The 20008-nt window shown below is 37.6% G+C and overlaps 1 protein-coding gene across 3 annotated transcripts in view; it reads right to left on the minus strand.

The window, feature by feature from the left end:
* Nucleotides 1–10297, minus strand: part of ADGRL4 (adhesion G protein-coupled receptor L4) — a 75176-nt gene extending 64879 nt beyond the window's left edge. For all 3 annotated transcript variants that reach the window (XM_032192598.1, XM_032192599.1, XM_032192597.1), the window contains exons 1-2: nt 9618–10297; nt 7909–8058 (exon numbers count right to left, since the gene is read on the minus strand). In XM_032192598.1, the coding sequence (XP_032048489.1) occupies nt 7909–8058; nt 9618–9639 (172 nt within the window). In that variant the 5' untranslated portion in view covers nt 9640–10297. The remainder of the gene's footprint in view (nt 1–7908; nt 8059–9617) is intronic.
* Between the last annotated feature and the right edge of the window lie 9711 nt (nt 10298–20008).

Raw genomic sequence — 20008 nt, forward strand, 5'->3', positions numbered from 1 at the left:
GTACCTAAAATATATACAGTGCAAAATTGTAGTCCTTCAGCACCCTCCTCCTCCTGCAGCCAAGCAGCATTTTCACAAACATCACCTGGCTTTGTGCTCTATATTTAGAACACAATGTTTGGTTAGATTCTAATCTTCTTGGAGAACGTCATTATCTCTTTCTTTGGCAAATAGAGGCCCAAAGTGTCAATTACCTTCTTAAACTCTTTGATACGTACAGGGTTGAGCAGGGTGTGATATTCTGTCTGCCAACAGCTCAGCCGGCAATTTTTCACAGTCATACACAGAAAAATTGTGCACCAGCATATCATCCTAGATAAATTACACATTTCAAATGAGGTTACAGACAACTTCACCACTCCTGGCCAGTTTATGTTGGAAGGGGTGGGGAGGGGGTGGGGGGGAAAAGCAACAACAATCCTATGGAGAACACTTTTCCATTATTAAACTATGATTTATTCAACAGAGACAAAAGAGTATGCCAGACTGGTGGGATATTATATGGATATCAGTGTAGCTACATAAAGATGACATCATTCTCTCTTAGGTGTGTAATTCTTTATGATACTTTGTTAGGTGACTTACACTAAATTCATAGCCCCAAAGGCAGATGCAGAATCCGATAGGTGTAGTGAGCTCTACTATATGCTTTTTATTCACATATACATAGATCAGTGTGTATACATTTGTGTACATGTCATATACATGTAAGTATATCCAGAAGTTCTGGAAATATCTTCCATCCCTTTACTTTGGACCAGTGAGTAAGAAGAATGTATTGTTATTGCTGGATGTTTTTGGATTGTAGCATTGTAGATGCAAGAGATATAGAAAGTCAGTTATGTCTCTGGTAGGCACAAAGTGAGCAGACTTTGAGATTATAAGTTTTAAGTTCTTTAAATGAATTTTTCCTACATCCTTTAAACGTGGACCATATTGATTGATTCCTTGGACTATAAATCAGGATGAAAAGACTATTTTCTCAAGAAAGGAAGTCAACATTATTTGGCAAGGGTTAAAGCACATTTTGAATTAAACAAATAAGAAACTATCCATGTGCAGCTGATCAGCTTAAAAGTTTGGGTACATTTTGAGAGAGAACTATTTTTCTACTACCACATCATCTACACACATTCAAAAAAAAACCTTTTAGTTGCAAACAGGACTAATTTAAAAAAGAGACTGGATACGATTAAAGATATAACAAGAGGAAGTTTAGTTTAGTAATCCGTTACTATGTTTTAGCCATGCTCAAAGTAGCATTTCAAAAAAAAAAAAAAAAAAAAAAAAAAAAAAAAAAGTAAACAGAAAACATGGAACATTTTGTTTTGTTTTGTTTTGATCTGTGAATGTTACAAGTCTAATATGGGCTTGATCCAAGCCTTATTAAAGTCAGGGTCAATTTTACAAATGATTATAGTGAGCTCTATCTCTGGCCCAGGAATACAGTATTTTCTGCCAGTAGGAAGCAGGGCTATCCCTCTGAAGATTTCTCTCTATCTCATTCAAGTGAGAAACTGTAAGATATTTTTTCATACAAGTGAGCTAACTGAATTTGGCACTTTGAATGCATAAAATGTTTATGGACTTTTTATGGACTCAGCCATTTTAGGAGGTAAGACAATTGGAGTAGGATAGCCTCCACTGTGTCTTATTCAGCATGAACATTTTGGTACTTCAAATATCCTGCATCGCTTTCCATCTGACTGATGTTCTTATGCATAGCCAGGCACTGCTGTAATGCCCTCTTCCCTTTCAAACTCCTGATCTACTCTTAAAAGCTTCATGTAAAATATACTTTCAATAGTAGCTTGTTACAAAAAGCAATTTCAGTTAGTTATAAAAAGTAAAGTCAACTGTACAAATACTGTTTTGATTAACACTTTTAGCAAAGAGTATGTCTATTTTAAGGAAGATAAACATATGTCAGTCCTTTGCAACTGGAAGGCAATCATGCAACTGCTGGTTAGTCCCCAGCAACCTACACACACCACAGCTATCAAACCCTTACCAAAAATTACACAAAAGTGTAACTTATGTATGAGCAGCCAAAAGTCATACACAAAGAAAGTATCCACAAAACAAGAAGTGCCACCAAAACTGTAGGTCCCCAAATGGCCAAGAACCTGCTATGCTAACTTAGAGTCACAGAATCACTTAGGTTGGAAAAGACCTCCAAGATCATCAAGTCCAAACATTAACCTAGCAAGTCCAGCTGTTCCCAGGCAAGTAGACCATTATGCACAGGATAGAGAATAAAAAAATCCTCCAGGCTAATTTGCCCAGGTTTTCCTATTTCATAATCTGCCTACAGGGTTAATAATGAATGTTGAGCAAGATACCTCAGCTGGGTAACAATGTACAGCTCAGCAGTCAGTCCCTGTGTTTCAGGAAAAGGTGAAAAACGTTCGCCTGTGTTATGACCAATGCAGATGTAGATAAGAAGTAAATTTATTGTTTCCCAAAGAGAAACACTGAATGTATGGACTTAATTAAAAATATAATAACTACATATACAACAAACACGATGGGGCCTTGTAACAGTTCTTGGGACCACCAAAAAAGTCAGACACCTAAACACAGAGTATGAATTCTGAATATGAAGATGACCTCTGCCCTTTCATACAGCCCAAATTCTGGTTTTACCATGCACCACCCTGAAACTGGAAAAGATATGGCAGAATTTGGCTGTAGAACAGCAGTCTAGAAGACAGAGGGGCAAAAAGGAGAAAGGGTAATGAAAAGTGAGACAAGCCCAGAAGCTATGAGGAATGTATAAAAAATCAGGGGTCTGCTTTGCTTTGCTGTGTAGCATATCCCAAGTTTTCCAAGCTGTCACCCACTGTGTTGAGCGCCATCATTTGTGTTTGGCTAAGGCATATTTCTCTCCTGCTGTGTTATGCTAGAGCAGCTGCAATTTGCCTTTTTATAGCTTGTGGTAACTGATAGCACTGAAATGAATTTAGGAGGTATGTGGGTTGGATCTTCCGTATCAGTGATTTCAGACTATTTGGTAAACAAAGAAGTGACATCCAGTGATGTATGCCTGCTGGTAACAACAGAAAACTCTCCTCTGGTGAACCACCATTTGTATCAGATCATCTGCTACCGAAAGACACTTCTGAATATAATGAAATGATTGTACACAGTGTTTTTTACAGGGTCTAATTAATTTGAAAGGTAAAATTTCCAAACTCTATATAGTTTCCATAAAACTATAGACTACTTGATATTTTGTGCTATATTGAGTACTATAGAATGACAATGGTGACACTGGTTTATCAAAACAAATTCAGTGAATACAATAGAAGTTGACTGTGGGACACATCAACATCACCTTATAGCAAGAAGTTGGAATCTCACAGGAAAGCTCCTTCTAAGAGCTGGCAAAAGCCAGAGAGTTGGTAGTATGACCATCAGTAAAATAAGAAAATATATTTATGTTCAGATTTTGAGTAGGCTTTCATTTTGATTCAGCTGAGTTTACATAAATTGCTCTGTGTTCTCAGAGGGATTCCATATTTTGATATAAAATACCACTTTTCACTGATGTATTTTTTGCCTCTGGAAAATGATAAATCCTACTGTACTGGACTTCAGAAAGAACGTCAGCGTCCTGTTACAGTGCAAAGTCGCCCTGATAGCCTAAGTCCCTGCTCACTATTGCAGGAAGAGCTGTAACTATTTTACAAGCAAGACTGATTAATTTTTGCAGTATAATTTGCAAGTGACTTTTATAAGGGAATATGTGCAGGGATATCTGGAAGGGATATTTTGTTAAGGTTTTTCCTGCTTGCCTGCCTACCCTCCTGGAACAAACAACACTGCTTCATTTTCCTTCTGTATTTTACAAAGTTAAAGTAAACACTGTGATCACACTGTTTACTTTAATTTCCTACAGTGTGCCAGCAAAGCAGCAAATTGGCAGTCAGCAATCAAGAAGCAGCCAGTATTGAAACAGCAGAGCTGCTTGGGAAAGCATCAATGATGCCAACTCATTTTTCCCTCTGTTTTAAAAATAAAATATTAGCTTCTTTGAAGTCTTACTTCCACTACTTCCACCCCAATCTTCTCTAAAGGATCTGATTTTTTTTTTTTTTTTTTTGAGAAGAAAACTGGGATTATAAGCAGCACATAGTTTATATGGCTGATTTTTCACATAAAGAAATAGATTACAAAAGTGGAAAATATATGCTATTTGTCTGTACAAAACCCACGGCCTTTTTTTTTTTTTTGACAAAAAGAAGTTAATTTATCTATAAATCAGTCTTATTTTTATATATACACATATATATTTTTTTTTTTCCCCCCAAGAGCTTTAGCTATGAAACTTCATTTACATATATGATAATGTAAAGCTAAAGCCTCATACATTACATTCAGAGTACACATCTGCCCAAAAAGAGTCCTAAAAATAAAACAGTTTTCAGAGGCCATTCTCTCTCATTTTATATTATATAAAACAAGAAATATAAATACAAAAGAAGAATGGGATATTATTTCATACCTCAGAGGTGTAAGGCTTGACAAGGTGACTCATTTATCTTTTTCTAGAAGATATTCTACAGAAGGAATTTATGGCGATGCAAGTTATAATTCCAATATATAAAAGAGGCCAGATCCTACAATCAGTTATTCTCCTGACTATGTGCATTCCTGCACATATTCTTAGTGAGGACAATGAGATTATGAAGAGAATTAGCTTTTTGTTAGATTGGCCAAAGTATGCCAAAGTCCAAAACATGACCTAATTTAAAGTGGTTGAAATCTTATGGGAAAGATTGTAAGAGGATAATTATTTTAAAAGCCATGACTTTGACACCAGGAAATTAAATTCATATCTATATGTCTTTATCTATACACAGCAAATCCAATAATCTTGAGCTCTCTACAGTCACTTATCCAGCTGGCAAAGGGAGCAAAGTAAAAACTAACAAACCCCATTCCTAAGGTATGCTGACATCAGTGATTCATGATTCATCAATAATGGTGCTAGAAAATAAATGTAACAGGGCATTATTGCCTTTTGCAGCACAGTAAACACAAGGGAAAATGTCTAAGTGTATCACATTGAAAAGACAGAGCTAGCAAACAAATAACTTTTACAAGTATTTAAGAGGTGTTACAAGCAAGTGAAAGTAGAGAAAAAATAGTGAATCCTCTAAATACATTGAGAATGTCTCTGTAAATAAAAAGGGACACTTTTCCAGCTATATAAGCTTAATAGAACTAAACTGAAAACTAGTATGTTTTTCTTGTTCAACGTTTTTACAAGTAGAAGGAATTTGAGTTACTGGTTTCAGAAGAAAACCACAGAACAACCAGTGCTGCAGTTTAACTGCCTACCAGGTAAATGCACTGAAGATGGTTCTGCACTATGCAGAATTATTAATGTTGATGACAGTAATTATGACTCTCACAACTCATCTAAATAACAAAAAGGGCAAACACGCAAATATAACACAACATATATACTCTTTAGAAAATGCCTGTATTAGCACATAATTGATGATCTCCTTTGAAGGTGACTCGACTATCATTGTAAAAGCCTAAGATTATTAACTGAAGAAAAATGGGTAGCTATCTGTAGAAGAGCAGATACACCTGCAGCATTCCCTATACAGAACAGCAAGATCTAATACATCATTAAATGACTGAGGCTTTGCTTTACATTTTCATAGCTTTAAACTGTTTATGATAGGGTTTAGCCTATATTTCTAATCCTTTTTAGAGCCTATCCAATTAAAATTCAGGTTACTTGTTTATGCTATTATAGGACTACTGCACAATATTAATAACGCACTCTATAATATGCTGCCCTAGAGAAATGTAGGCTCTCTTTCAGGGACAACAGCCATACTTTTCTGATACAAGCTTTGCTACTTAGCTTGAGGGTAAGTGACTTTCGTGGTTGTTGAGCTATTTTACCACAGAAAATGTTGGTCTCCTGACCTGAGGCTTGCTTCAAACCATTGACTCTTAACTGCAAAGCAGCACATACAAATCTAGTAACTGGTTTGCTTGGACAGATATTGGAAAATTTGATAAAAAGATTAAGTTTCCAAACATTTAGTACTTTTTTTAATAAACAATTAGACGATTTACAAGTTTTGTGAGTGACTGACACTTCTATTTCACCATACTGAATTTTGTTTAAATGACCAATAAGTGTCCTTCTGATTTTTAATGTATATTTCCCCAAGAAAATAAAAGAGAAAATGAACGTAAAAAAAAGATACTGGATGAGGACAAATAACATGGAAGGCAAGATAAATACATCCTTACATGTGTAGATTTAAGAATGCCATACTTGACATACATAATTTATGAGTTTAATAATATCAATGAGGGACAACAGTTACGTTTTTTGTAACTTAAGTTGATGACGCATAATCACAACTTTCTAGAAAATTACTGACAATGTGGTGTATACAAGACTGACCTATATTTATGGCAAGTTTAGCATTGTATTAAAGAAATATGTTTATTGACTACATGGCATGTGATGCAAAGAAGCAGCTAGGAAAACAGGGTTTGTTCAGACTTAAGAACAGGAAAAGGAGAAATCTTATTGCCATCTACAGGTACCTAATGGGGGGCGGTCACGGAGTTCATAGAGAAGATGAAGCTAAGCTATTCTTGGAAATTTAGTAAGGGATGAATGCATTTGAGAGCAGAAGTTACAACAAGAAAGACTCCAGCTAGGATCGGTTAAATGTTTTCAAAGTTATGGTAGTCAGCCAGTAGAACAGCCAGTCCAGAGATGTGTGCAATCTTCATCCTTGGAGATGCTCAAAACTTGGCTGAAGCCCCAAGAAACCCCAAGTTGGTTCTGTTTTGAATGAGAAGTGGACCAGATGACTTCTAGAGGTCTCTTTCAAACTAAATTATTCTACAATTTTGTGATTCCTTATTGTTTTTTATTTTAGACTGCAAAACTTCTGTCTAAATATTCCAAGTTTATAAAAAGCTAGTCAGCTTTCTTATGAGGATGTCTTTGCATTCTAAATTTTCCAATAAACAGGCTTCCAAATATACCATAGTGAATGATCCATACAACAAACAAACAAACAAACAAAAAACTAAAGGTGGGGAGCTTGTCTCTGCTCATACTAAACTGAAGTGCCCATTACTGCTTAATCTCCCAAGATGCATGAAACACAAAAACTAACTAAATGGCTGGTTAATATTCATAACTATTTCTCAGGACACTAAAAACTGACAATATTCATTTAGCAGTGGAAATAAGAATTAGAGCTACACATAATAGAGGACAACTCAAAAATGAAGAAGGGGAAAATATAATTTTATTTGGATGGAAGACAAACACATCCAGAAGCAGACCCCTCTGGAGGATTTCTGGCATTTTTCCCTTGCTAGCAGCCGAAGTGGAAAAATGAATATTAGCTTCACATGTGGGCATTTCCCCATGGTGCACACACCTCCTCAGTCTTCTATCATAGCTCAGGAACAGTAGTTTTTTAATCATGATTAGCAGCTGGGAAGAGTGAGCTACTACTGTGTGTATATGGATGAGATGTGCAGGTTATAAAATAGCAGTTGTGTCAACCCCAAGCCTTAGAAGTCTGAAGTCACAAGGGCAATTGCTGAAACTAAATCAGAGAAGATACATCAGCATCTCTATGGAACCATAATGCACCAAGACTGAAGCTGGAAAACAGGTCGTATACAACTGAGATGCATGTTATGCCATGTTAAAATAGTAGCTTGAGGCTGTAGAATTTCTGTAGAATTTCTCAGAAACTGCAAAAACCTTAATTTTTGGCATTGACAGCATGCTATCATAAGGTGTTGTACCATGAAGTTTAATCCTTCAGTTAATGGGCTCTTGAGTATTCTTTTCAAGCAAGCACATCACAGAAATACATATAGGCAAAATCTATTTACCGTAACAGAAGGTTATGCCATTTCCTGTATATCCTTGGGCGCAAAAGCAACCTTGTGTCCCACCCTGAACTTCACAACGTGCATCTTTGTGGCATGTCATGTTGCAGCTTGCAGTAGTGTAGCCATAGTCCAGCAGACTGGAAACCAGAACTGGAACAAAGGAAAACCATATTTGTTTCTTTATTTGAAAGCTTCATACTGACCTCTAAAATCAAATCTGTGCAAAAGGTTTCCATGAAATTGGGATATTTCTATAAACGTAATGTCATCACAGAGTCAGCTGTATTGCAGGATGGGGATATGGCCATCAACAGCAGTGGTCTCTAGTGAAACTACTCGGGCTAGCAACAGCAGACATGGGAGAATAAGAACTTGCGTATATGTTCAGCTAGTATTAAATTGGTAAACAATGTAGAAGTTACTCAGTGATCTGAGGAAAATGTTTGAAAGGCTTTCAAATATTTTTATTACTTTCCACTAAAGCACGGACATTTATTTGTACTCTGAATTATATATGGAGTGTAATACAAACTGCCCTACACATATCAAGTGAAAATATCACAGAGGGTTCCCAAGATCATTTAACTTTTATAAGCATTTCCATACATATGTTGCTTACACACATGCATGGTCTGAGAGATTAAATTGACATGTCACAGTGTTTACAACATTGTGGCATTAGGGTTTAAAAATGTCTCCAAATTATTTAAAAGTAGTCTCTTAAAATACCATTTCTATGTTATAAAGGTACTGCCTTCTTTTTTCTATCCGCTGAACAATTCCCACATGATATAACTACTTTCTCATTGTATGAATGCATATAGTTTCCAACACAAAGAAAAGAAAGGAACCTCTCCCTGTGAGAAAACTAACAGCTCACTGAATAATTATACACACCCCATAATGGGTTAGAAATGAGGCAGTTAACTCAGAAGGGAAAGTAAGTTTCTGAATTTGCTCTTTATAAATGGTTAGCTAGACATAATGAAAGTTGCAGAACATGAAGCCCATTTTAGTTGCTGTCTTCCCCTGCAGTTCTGCTTTTCCCTACCCAAATATTATTTTGGATATTTGCTAGCCTAGTGTTACAGTTATAGGTTTCATTGCTTCAGGAAATCTCATTGAGGTGTTGTTTTCTTGAACAAATTAAAATTTCATGAAAAATTCAAAAGATTAAAAGTCACACACATTTTTTTAACAACTATATATAATCCAAATCAATTTATGTATCACTAAGTTTCATCTTCTCTGTTTTTGAAAGAGGAGACAATCTCTCAAAGATTAAAACAGAAAACTGTAGGATTCTGTTGCCATTTTAGTGTTCATAACAAGTGAAATCTAAAAATCTCCCAAGCAGAGAGTGAGAGAGGGATTTAAGATAAAACCAAAACCAACAAACCAGCCAAACAAAAAACACTGAAACCCACAATATTTCTGTTTTTACAGAATAAAACCAACAATGAGACAAAGACTGGCATTTGTGGGATTTGGTTTTCGGACAACCATAACAGTGGGATTACGGAAGCCTGTAGCAACCAGCACAAGTCACAGCTCTGTGGACCTTGAGTCCTTGTACAAGCAGCCTTCCATTACCTCCAACACACTCATTTCTCTCCAGCCCCAGCACAGCTGTCCCCATAGATTGTCCTGCAAGACCCCACTCCCTTCCCACTTGCCACTCAGTCCCTTGGGAAGGAGATTTCACCTACCTAGGAATGGAAGCAGTTTCATTGGTGTTGCCGTTGCTGCGTGGCGCCTGGTGCAGAGCCCCCGTGTCACAGAAAAAAACTCTCTGCCTTAAAATGTACCACCATGTGCAAAATATGCACACATGCCTATTAGGAAAATGATGTCTTTGTGCAAGTGCTGCCCTGACACTGCCCTTTATCCTGAGCTTCGCGTTCCCAAAAGATACTGAGACTCACAAGCAGGACATGGAGGGCTGGGAGGGGCTGAGAACCTGGTGTTCTGACCAGTAGGGAATAAATGAGAAAGGAGTAAATGAGAAAGTAAAAGAAGCAGCAGTCTGGGTCTCACAGGAGGTGTCAGAAAAGATGCAGGAGTGAATAAGTTAGAGGAGCATGGATTAGAGGAAGTTTTTGGGAGAGTTCTTAGGATAGAGGGAGGAAGAGAATGGAAGGGATGAACGGTAGCCTCCTGTCAGAACGAGTGAAGGAGCAATAGAAGGATGGTGAAACAAATCAGGGAGGGTGAGGAAGATGTGGAAGAGATTAGTAACTAGCTAGGGTTTACAAACTCAGAGGTAAGGGGCTACATGCTTCCTTCCACCTTTTCCTGGTAAGCCCCAAGACCCTTTTTTTTTAGGCAATCCTGCCTGACTGTGATTTTCCTAGAGCTTTCTTCAGTTTTGAGATAGATCCTTTCTGCAGCCAAGAAATGTTGCTTTAAGGGTAATGGCCTGTAAGGAGGTACAGGAAATCCACTGAACTCTGCTTTGTGAGGAAAACAAAGAGATATTGGCAGGGAGGAAAGAGGCAGGAAAGCAATTGTATGGCCGGGAATCTCAGGAGCGGAGGAAGAAAAAGTTTCTGCAGATTCATGGAACTGGAGTGGGGTGTTGTATAAAAATATAGCAAATTTGGTAAAGCATTTGGCATGTCTTTTTGTTAAACATGAAAGCAATTATAGCATCCTAATCAATGATACTTGATACAACGATACTAATGTAGTTTTGGATGATGTGCATGCCATCATTTCCCAGCTTCCTGGGGATGACAACTTATGCACTGAAACGCTGTAAAGCTTTAGAATTGATGTATGTCAGTCTTCATAGATTCAAAGCAAAGGGAAACGAACGAACAGACATGCTCCTGGAAGACTGGAGAATCTCTCTAAGTAAACAAAATGGATGAAGCTGTAGAACATAATTGTGGTTAAAATATCTCACGTCTGACTATGAATTTTTCAAGTTGAGATTTTGGTAGGCAGCAGATGGGGAGGCATCAGCTTGCTTATAAAAAATATTCATGGATGTGGATCTGGCAACATTTTTTTCTAGCTCTGTTATGAATTGTTTGCTCACTATTATTTTCCTGCGTCATTATTTTTGCTGGCTAGAGTTGAATGGGTTAACATCTGCTCAGGCCAGGGAGGAGTGAGGCATGTAGAAACAGCACGTAGGTGTCTAGCTGGCACAAAGTACTTATGTAGCACCTTGGCAAAGAGAGAGGAAGCTCCAGTAACCGGATGTTAATTTTCGATGAACCACAGAATAATGAACAAAGGGTCCAGGGTGTAGGAAGGCTGTTTTTCTCTTGTTTGACTTTGTGTGTAGGGGGGAGGACTTAAAGGGGAAGAAAGGAAGAAGCTTGTTAAGCTTTCCCATAATCTAATGTGCAAAGACACAGAGGAACAGAAAGTCAGATGAATCAACAGAAGCTTTGATCTGCTTGTCCTGTCCTTCATGCTGTATCGAGAGCTTGGCTTGTCTGCACTAACTTGCAGATCCTGGTGCCAAATTGCAGTTGACTCATAAAGGTCTGGTGTGGAAAGCCTATAATACTGCAATTACATCTATTTGTCCTGTGTCTTTTTATTCCCTCAAATCAAGCTAATCAAGATGTTTAAGAGTAAGACAGACAGCAATACGTTACAACCTAAAATTCAGACCTTAAGCATTGAAAACACATTTTTGGAAAGTCGGAGACAAATGTTTCAGTTTCTCCTTTCTGCAAGGGGTATTCAGAGAGACAGGTTGGAAAGCAGTTTCTTGAATCATAGCGTTAGTAAATTTATAGTAAGAATTTTAATTCATATTATGATTCAAGGCTTAGGCATATAGGAGAAATTGTAGATGACAGACAAAACCAAAACCTCTGTATAAGAAGGCAAACATCTTTAATTTTTACAAGAAAAGTATATGCTAACTTGCTTTTTTCATAGTCCAAGGTACAAACCTTTTGTCAGGACCCTTTCCACCTGCAACAGCATTGCTGAATAACTCTACTGTCAGGTACAGTGGACAAAGTGAAAGAAGGTGCACAGGTCTAATTGTCAAACAGTTTACATTATAACTGGCAATGGGTGAGGAGGAAGCAAGTAAAGAAGAAAGATGAGGAAGAACAGCACAAGAAGGACACAACAAAGAAGGTTAGGTCAAGAGGAACTTTGGGTGATAAAAGGAGCTTTGATCAGATTTGGAAGGCAATAGGGAGACAGTAAAGAAGGGGGATTTAGGAATATCTTAATGAGATCTCAACACTGAGAGCAATGGATTACTTTTGCATGAGACTACTTTAAAAACTGGCTAATGTGAGTGTCAGTTAGAGTCTGAAGACAGCAAGGTCGCAATAGGCATGGATGTGGAGAAGGATGGACTTGACAAAGATTTTATGAGGAGAAGAAGAGGAAAGGGAAGATTTCTGAGACATTTTGGAGATTAAACCAGGAGGATTTACTGATACTATCTACTGGCATATAGGGATAAGGAGTTAAACAAGCAGGTGAACACATGAGAAAGCAGACACTTTCAAATTTGTGCTGTCAAACTTTTCAAAATATGCTCAGAAAAAAATATTGAGATGTGACAGAAGTGAAGTATTGATGGGTGTCTGTCTTTACAGGCAGAGAGAAGAAACATGCACAAACATGCATATTCCTGGAAAACTGAAGAATATGTCAAAACTAAATAAAATGTATACAGGAATGTTGAATATCAGTACAGAAGAATCCATCCCGGTTTGCTTTAAAATAAAGAAGCATTAAAAATAAATGGTTTGTGGAAACACTCCAAAAAACGCCTTTCCATTATTACACAGTGGAAACAGAGACCTGATCCTATACTTAAATGTGCAATTCGTTTTATAAATGGGCTAATTTGTCTTTGTAAGGCTGAGTTAGGAGGGCATAAATAAGTGAATATGCACACGTTAACATGCTTGACTTCAAATCACACATTTTTGATTACTGATCATTGTGATTGCAATATCTTATGTCTGTCTGTAGATTTCTCAATTTGGGTTTTTACTGGTGAACTGGTAGGAAGACATCAGCCCACTCATAGAAATTACTGGATATTTTGCTAGCTTTGTATCCTGTAGAAATGTATTCTCAATGATTTTAAAGGTAATTGGGATGCTGATTATGCAGACAATGCTATGGAACTAACACCCACAGCTAATGAGGAAGGGAAGTTAACACTTCCAAGAACCTAGTCACAAAAGATAAAGATAGAGCAACTCCTTTCATTACTGAAGCTGCCTATAGCATCAACAAAAGAACAAAAACTGAACAAAACTAGTATTGTATTATTTCCTTCAAATGAACGTAATCACAATCTACTGCATTAAAGACAGATTTATGCCTTTGGAGCAATCAAATTTGGACTGCTTAGCTGAGCATATACCTAAGAGTCTCACCACATTTACAGTTTTATATTACAATGGGGATAAACAAGTGTGTAGGAAGTATATTTCTTTCTCAAATTACATGTTAAGTATGTATGCCACTGGATACCTAGCAAGAGCCAAAAGCTGCCATCTGATGGGCATCTTACAAATGTATCTGCCATAGGTTGCTGACCCCACTTTCAGACCACTATGAATTATTTTGAGAGGGGTTGGTGAGAGTGTGTATCACACTGAGAGATCCTGAAAGCTCCAGGTAAGGTTCATACATCTTCAGCCTCCTTGCTGTTCAGCTCCACATATATTCAGCACTCTCAGCCTCTGGTATCTAACCCATCAGCAGTATACTTCAATATAATCCACTCAGTACGTGCAGAACAGCCACAAGCACTTGCATGCACGCACTCACGTATTTATCTCTATCACATAAGCACATATATGTATCTGTTACTGAACTGGGCTGATGAATACTTAATCCCAATAATAAAAAGATGACCCTGATCTTTCCTTTTGGCCTTTACATTATTTTTGGCAAATGACTGTTTACTTGAATATCCTAGTTTTCTGCCAAAAAGAAAATGAGATGTAAAACAGATTGAGGATGCCCAAATGTCTTAGATAAATCTTTATCTCTGATACTTGCTGTTTTTTCTTGCTGTTTTTTTTTTTTTATTATTATTATTTATTTATTATTTTTATTTTTCTTTTTTTCTTTCTTTATTTTTATTTTTTATAAATATATCGAATTAATTTATTGTTTCCAAACCAAATCCTATCACTTCAAGAATTAAATGGTTTTAAAGCTACTTCAGATATGCTTCATTTATCCTAGTCACTAGAGCACTTATAGTTTGTTTCTAGTCAATAAAAACTGGATACAGTTGAAAATGCACTTGATGTCAGTTCCAAATAACGTATTTCTGTGGTTGGTTAAAATTATATTCAAATAAAAAATAATCCAGGGAAAACATCTTTAGGACACAGACTAGCCTATTACAGAGCATCCTACCTCAGGTAGGACTCTGCCAAAAGAGCAGTGTTAGCATCTGCTTTATAACAGCTTCACCTCACCTTCCTGTCTGAGTGCCTCACGAATCCTTATTATTTTGTGTGCAAACATCATATTCCACCTGAGCATGCAGGTCTGAATATATCTCTTGGGAAGATGTAACTCTAGGCAACTCTGAAGCTATAAACACACAAACATATGCGTGCACACATCCTTCTAAAGCTGCGTAGCTATGTCCGTCTGAAAGAAATTAAATATTTCAGTGTTCAGAGCCAGTTTCTTGCTGCTCTTTGTTTTACCTTGGGTGAAGTCATGAAATAAGGGATTTTAAACTGAATGCAATGTTTCTAAAAGCCATATCAACTACCCTGAAACTGGGCTCCATTTCCACATCTGCTATAATACAGAAGAGATATACATGTACAGATTGGGTAAAAATATCTTCACAGCTATAAGGGATAAAGTAATTTGTTTCTCTTGTCTATTTATGTTCTCCTGGGACTGGTCATTCTATGGTAGATCTAATGATAGTCACATCTCTTCAGGAGCAATAGAGAGATACCCATGAATAATTACACAAGTGAAATGCCTGATTACCAGTTGCTTTCAATCCACACTCATTTTATATTAGAAGTGCTAATATATTAACCACCAGACAACCAGAGTAGCTCCTAGAGGACAAGTGTCTCTTCTTTGTCTCATTACATGGGATAAGAGTTTTGACTCTTCTTGTTATTCTAACATGCAGTCTTAGACATGAAGTAATGACAGTCATTGTCAACCTGTCCAGGTGTATACCCTTTCAACATTTGGATCAATATTCCACACAGGCCAATATCCTATAAATACACCAAGTCTTTCTACTTGCCAGGCAACAGACTGCCAAACAAGTTTAAATTATAAACTTTATTATAAATTTCAGTCCTTCTTGAATTAACTTCTGTGTCTCTTAACTTCTGTGTCTATAGATCCTAAGCAAGGATATTGGGATTTGGTCCAGTACTTCCCAGGAACTTCCATCTGCCCTGGGCCTGTACCTTGCAGAGATGCAAGCCCACAAGGAGCAGAGGAGGAGGTGTGGCCAGCTTGTTATTGCCACAGGGATTCAGAAGGCTGTGGTCAGATGAGGTATGCAAAATTCTGCGATGAAAGATGCTCTTTTTCATCTTCTCAGCTCCTCACAGTTACAAATGTCTCAGTTAACATCTCCTGGTAGCCCTACCTGTCTGCTGCTTTTGTGTTCTGTGTGTCCTTTCTGTGTGGCCAGAGCCCTCTTCCCCTTGCCCCCATTCCCGCCTCACCCACCTCCCCCCAGCCTCTTCCTTCCTCTCAGTCACTCCTTAGGAATTTGTGCACTTCCTATCTGAGAACCGTTGCAGAAAGAAAAATGCACGAGGACTGTATTTGGGAAACAAAATAATACTCAGAGGAGGAAAATATTGGATGACCATTTAGGACTTAGAGTACATCCTATGAACTGCCAAGAGTGCTATAAGTCAAAAAAAAAATGTGTTAAAAACAATTACCATCGCTGACTTTTTCTGTAGGCAGAAAGTTCTCTGTGATGCATTGGCCAAGACACCACTTATTTTGTAATATTTTTAATCTGTGATATCATCCCTTTCATTCCAGGTTTCAGGAATGTTGTAGCTCACTGGGAAGCTTCAAGGTTAGAAGGAAAGTTGGCACCACCCCGTAGAGCACAAGTCACTGCACTCAAAGATAATGTGGACAATGGTCTGGTGGAGAGAAAAGCAGAAGGAAAGAAAGGGACAGGTCCTTAAGTATCCCTGTAATTACTTTTGTGATTGCTTTTCTAGCACTCCAAGTCACCTGGCAAGCTGTGATGTTCATGTGGACTGGCTCTAGAAAGGGTCTCTTGACCCTTACTATGTAGCAGTGAGTTGGTAGCAGTTTGCAGAAAAGTTTACGCTTTGTTGCTGCAATGGGGACAGTGATGATGGCCATTTTCTCATATAATTCTTCAGGCTACAGACTCATGTTCCTGCAGTGTACCACACTGATGGTTGGAGCTCTGGCAAGTCCTGTTGAAGCAGTTGAAAATTAAAGCCTGCCAATATACTGGTTTGACCCTCGTCTAGAGACCACCACTGCAACAATTTGTTTCAGTTGCTTCAATGAAAAGCTTAGCATCTGAATTTAACATAATTATTAATTGCTAAACCTTTCTGTTTGTTCTCTAATCCTAGCTACTGGACTGTGGCATGTGTTGAAGATTACTCAGATTATGCCCATCACAGATTTGCGTATTATTTTGTATGTCACTGATTCTCTTTTGACTTCGAAAGTTAACTGTTTGCTTAATTGTATCCTTCAGGCCACTTTTCATGTGTTTGCCTTTTCTCTGGGTGTTTTTATTTGTACTGTGTCTTTTCAAAGCTGCCTTTTAGATTAACTGTGTGTAATTCAGTCCTCAATAAGAGAGAGTAATTATAAATAATAAATCCAGTGATTTTTCTTCTCAGTTACATCCCTGCATAGAGGTCTAGAGGTCTCTACTATCTGTGTGAAATTAGGCCTGCTGAAGTAGGACCAAAAGGATCCTTCTGATGTGGACTCACCCTTCCCCAGGAGAAGATTGCAGCCTTTTATCCCTTCCTTGCTGCTGCTGGACAGTTCATCTATCCTAACACCAGGATCTCTCTCAGAGAGGTTAGAGCTAATCATGCCCCATCAATACATACAAGTAGGTCAAATGATTTCTTCCAATGTTCATTGTCTTGTACTTGTCTGCACTGAGCTTAATCTGGTACCTTGTTACTCAGTCACTCAGGTTTTATTAGTTCCTCCTGAAATTCCTATTTTTGCACCTTGGTTTATATTAACTTAAATAATTGTGTATTGTCAGCAAATTTCAGCACCTTGTTATTCATCCCATTTTCCCATTAAATATGAGTGGTGAGCAAATAGCAGAGGAAATTATCATGAATATTCATTTGAAGTTAAAAGCAAATTCCATTTTGACAGCATTTGTGACTACTCCTTGTTCACTTTGTGCAAATGGTTAAGTGCTAAAGATTTACTAGTGCAAATGCATGCAAGAAATTCACCTTACATCCATATACAAATAATCCCTCCAAACAAAATTCAATGTGTTTGTTTATAGGCAAATCTCACATTTCAGGGACAGAAGGGATTTCACTAGATAGGGAGTAGAGTCTCAGAAACTAAGTGTATGTTTTGGAAGAACCCTTCTCGTGCAGAAGCAATCTAACACAAGGACATGTAAGCAGAGAATGGCATTTCTGACACATCCCATTCATCATCTGTATCAGCATCCACCCAGTGCCAAGTAAAGACCTGTAGTCCTGACCAGCCCTTTGTTGCTGTCTGTACTGGCTCCTGACCAGTCCCATATTTCCAACTGTTTTCACTTATAACTTGACTATTCCATGCATCCTGGCATTCTGGTTCAGTCCCATCTGGTAAAAGATTATGGGGTCTCGGCCCGGTTTGGTTGTATGGATACTACCTGGTACAGACTGCCAGTTGATGCATCTCTGCTGTCTCCTGCAGTTACACAGCCAGACAAAGCCCCAGGGAGGTAACTGGGCTTTGTGGGGGCCCTGCTGATCTTACCCAAATAGTAGATATTGCACTGCTCATGTGAAGCACGGCAGCTTTTAAAATGTGACCCTGTGTGTTCTAAAACATCATCAGATGTGTCATAAATCAAGGTCATAAATGAATGAGATATTTTACAATAGCAGTTAAAAATGGGTGCTGCTGTTACTGGTTCTGTTATGCATTGTACAGCAGAAGTAACCTAGATCAAGGTTATCTTTGAAACCCATATAGATACCAGAAAGGGAAAACAGAAGCAAAGCTGGTGAATAAGGAAGGGAATATGCAACACTGACACAGTGCATGGGAAACATTGTTATAGCAGAGGGATTAAATTGATTTGACTTCTGTAAACCAAGAAGAGGTTTAAACAGATGTAGCTGGTAAGAAGTTTGATTCTCCTCATCCTTTACTCCTTATTGTTTTAAGTAGAATTGATATTGTGTTAAGTACACATATAAGGACAAGAAGACTTGCAAATTCATATCTGTGCTCCACATTAAGCTCTGCTTATAGATGGTGCCAAAGTCCTCATCCACCCACCCACACTCACAGAGGACCATTTAGCCTGTCGGGTGATTAGCCTAAATTGTTTTAAGGTCTGTTCTTCACATTAGTATAATGATGAAAACAGAATGGAATACAGTCTGCAATGCTCAAAAAGCAGCAAGAAATATGATTTGCTTCAGTCATATATAGTTCAGTATGTAAATGCCCATGTATACCAGGGCAGTTACTGAATGAATTCCTCCCTGCAAGCTAAAGCTAACAGAAATTTTGCTTATGCATGGCTATAGGGCTTGTTCTTTAAAAGAACTGAAATACAATGAAGCTATATATATACTGCTTGAGCTTGTACACTGGAGTCTTCACTTAGTAATTTGAATGTCTTTGGATAAACTATTTTAAATAAATATTATTTCCAAAACCCACTGCTGTATGCATGTGGCATAGTCAGTGCTGATTATACCATATGACACAACTTTTTCATAAGGTTTCAGGAAAGCAGACGTGCAGGTATTCATATGCAACTTCCTTCACAGAAATGCTTGTATTTAAAAGCAAAAGGAAATTAAAATGGTTTCCATTGTTTAGATGAGAAAGTGCAAGGGTTCATGATTAAATTAATGTAATTCTGCATTCAACCTTTAGACAAAGCAGTTAAGAGCTCTCCAATAATGACATCATATTTAGTCAGTGCCTATGTCCTTAGTATACGTTGTTTAAGTTACTTAATGAAAAAACAGCTATAGATTTATAGTATATGCACAATATACTATATATGTTACAACCTAAACCCTCATCACAGTTGTTTTAATTCAAATGATGATATGCTGGATTTCAGATCACAAATCCCTTCCTGACAGCATTACAGCCATGATCCTGGAAATATCTGGGCACACAAATAGATGTGTGCATTCCAGTGTGTTTTGGGGAACTACAGGTTGTAGAAGATGCACATGTAAATTTGCTCTTCTATATTTCACCATTGTTTTGCAATCTCCATCCTTTAAAATTCTCCCCTAGGTATCTGAATTTATCTTTTATTTCAGTATTTTCAAAGCCTCAGTATCAAGATGAGAGTTTCCTTGGAGATTTGAGAAGATTTTGAGCTCACTGAAGTCAAGGGAACTGCACTGCTTTATGCAAGCTGAGGAATCTAGTCTGATAGTGTCATCTTTGTGAATACAGAGCAGAATGAATTTATTCAAACTTATGAAAGCCACATGAATAACTTTGTTTGAACAATTCTGTTGTATCCCCTCTGCATTTACAGTGTAATTGAGCAGACTGAAATTAATTTTTCTTCCCTGATTATGTTTTCTGCAGACACAGGAAAGGTTGATGAGTACAATATAGTTTTAAATGATGTGCCTTGTTTATGCTTTTTCTTTATGGTCTATTACTGTAGGATTTGAGTGGAACCATATGATTATAGTCTTAAGTTGTCATGCAAATAGACTCATTTTTGTTCTATTTCCCATTCCCCTTACTGTCCTTGTCAATGTGGTGGATAAATCTTGCTCTGTGTTCTGTTCCTCATAGACTTGTAAGGCTGTCATCAGAGTGGATTAATCTTCTGCCTGTGTTATCACAAAATTCTCTGTCCTAACAATGACTTATCGCTGAACTTAAAGCC

The sequence above is a fragment of the Aythya fuligula genome, chromosome 8, assembly GCF_009819795.1.
Source record: "Aythya fuligula isolate bAytFul2 chromosome 8, bAytFul2.pri, whole genome shotgun sequence".
Taxonomy (NCBI): domain Eukaryota; kingdom Metazoa; phylum Chordata; class Aves; order Anseriformes; family Anatidae; genus Aythya; species Aythya fuligula.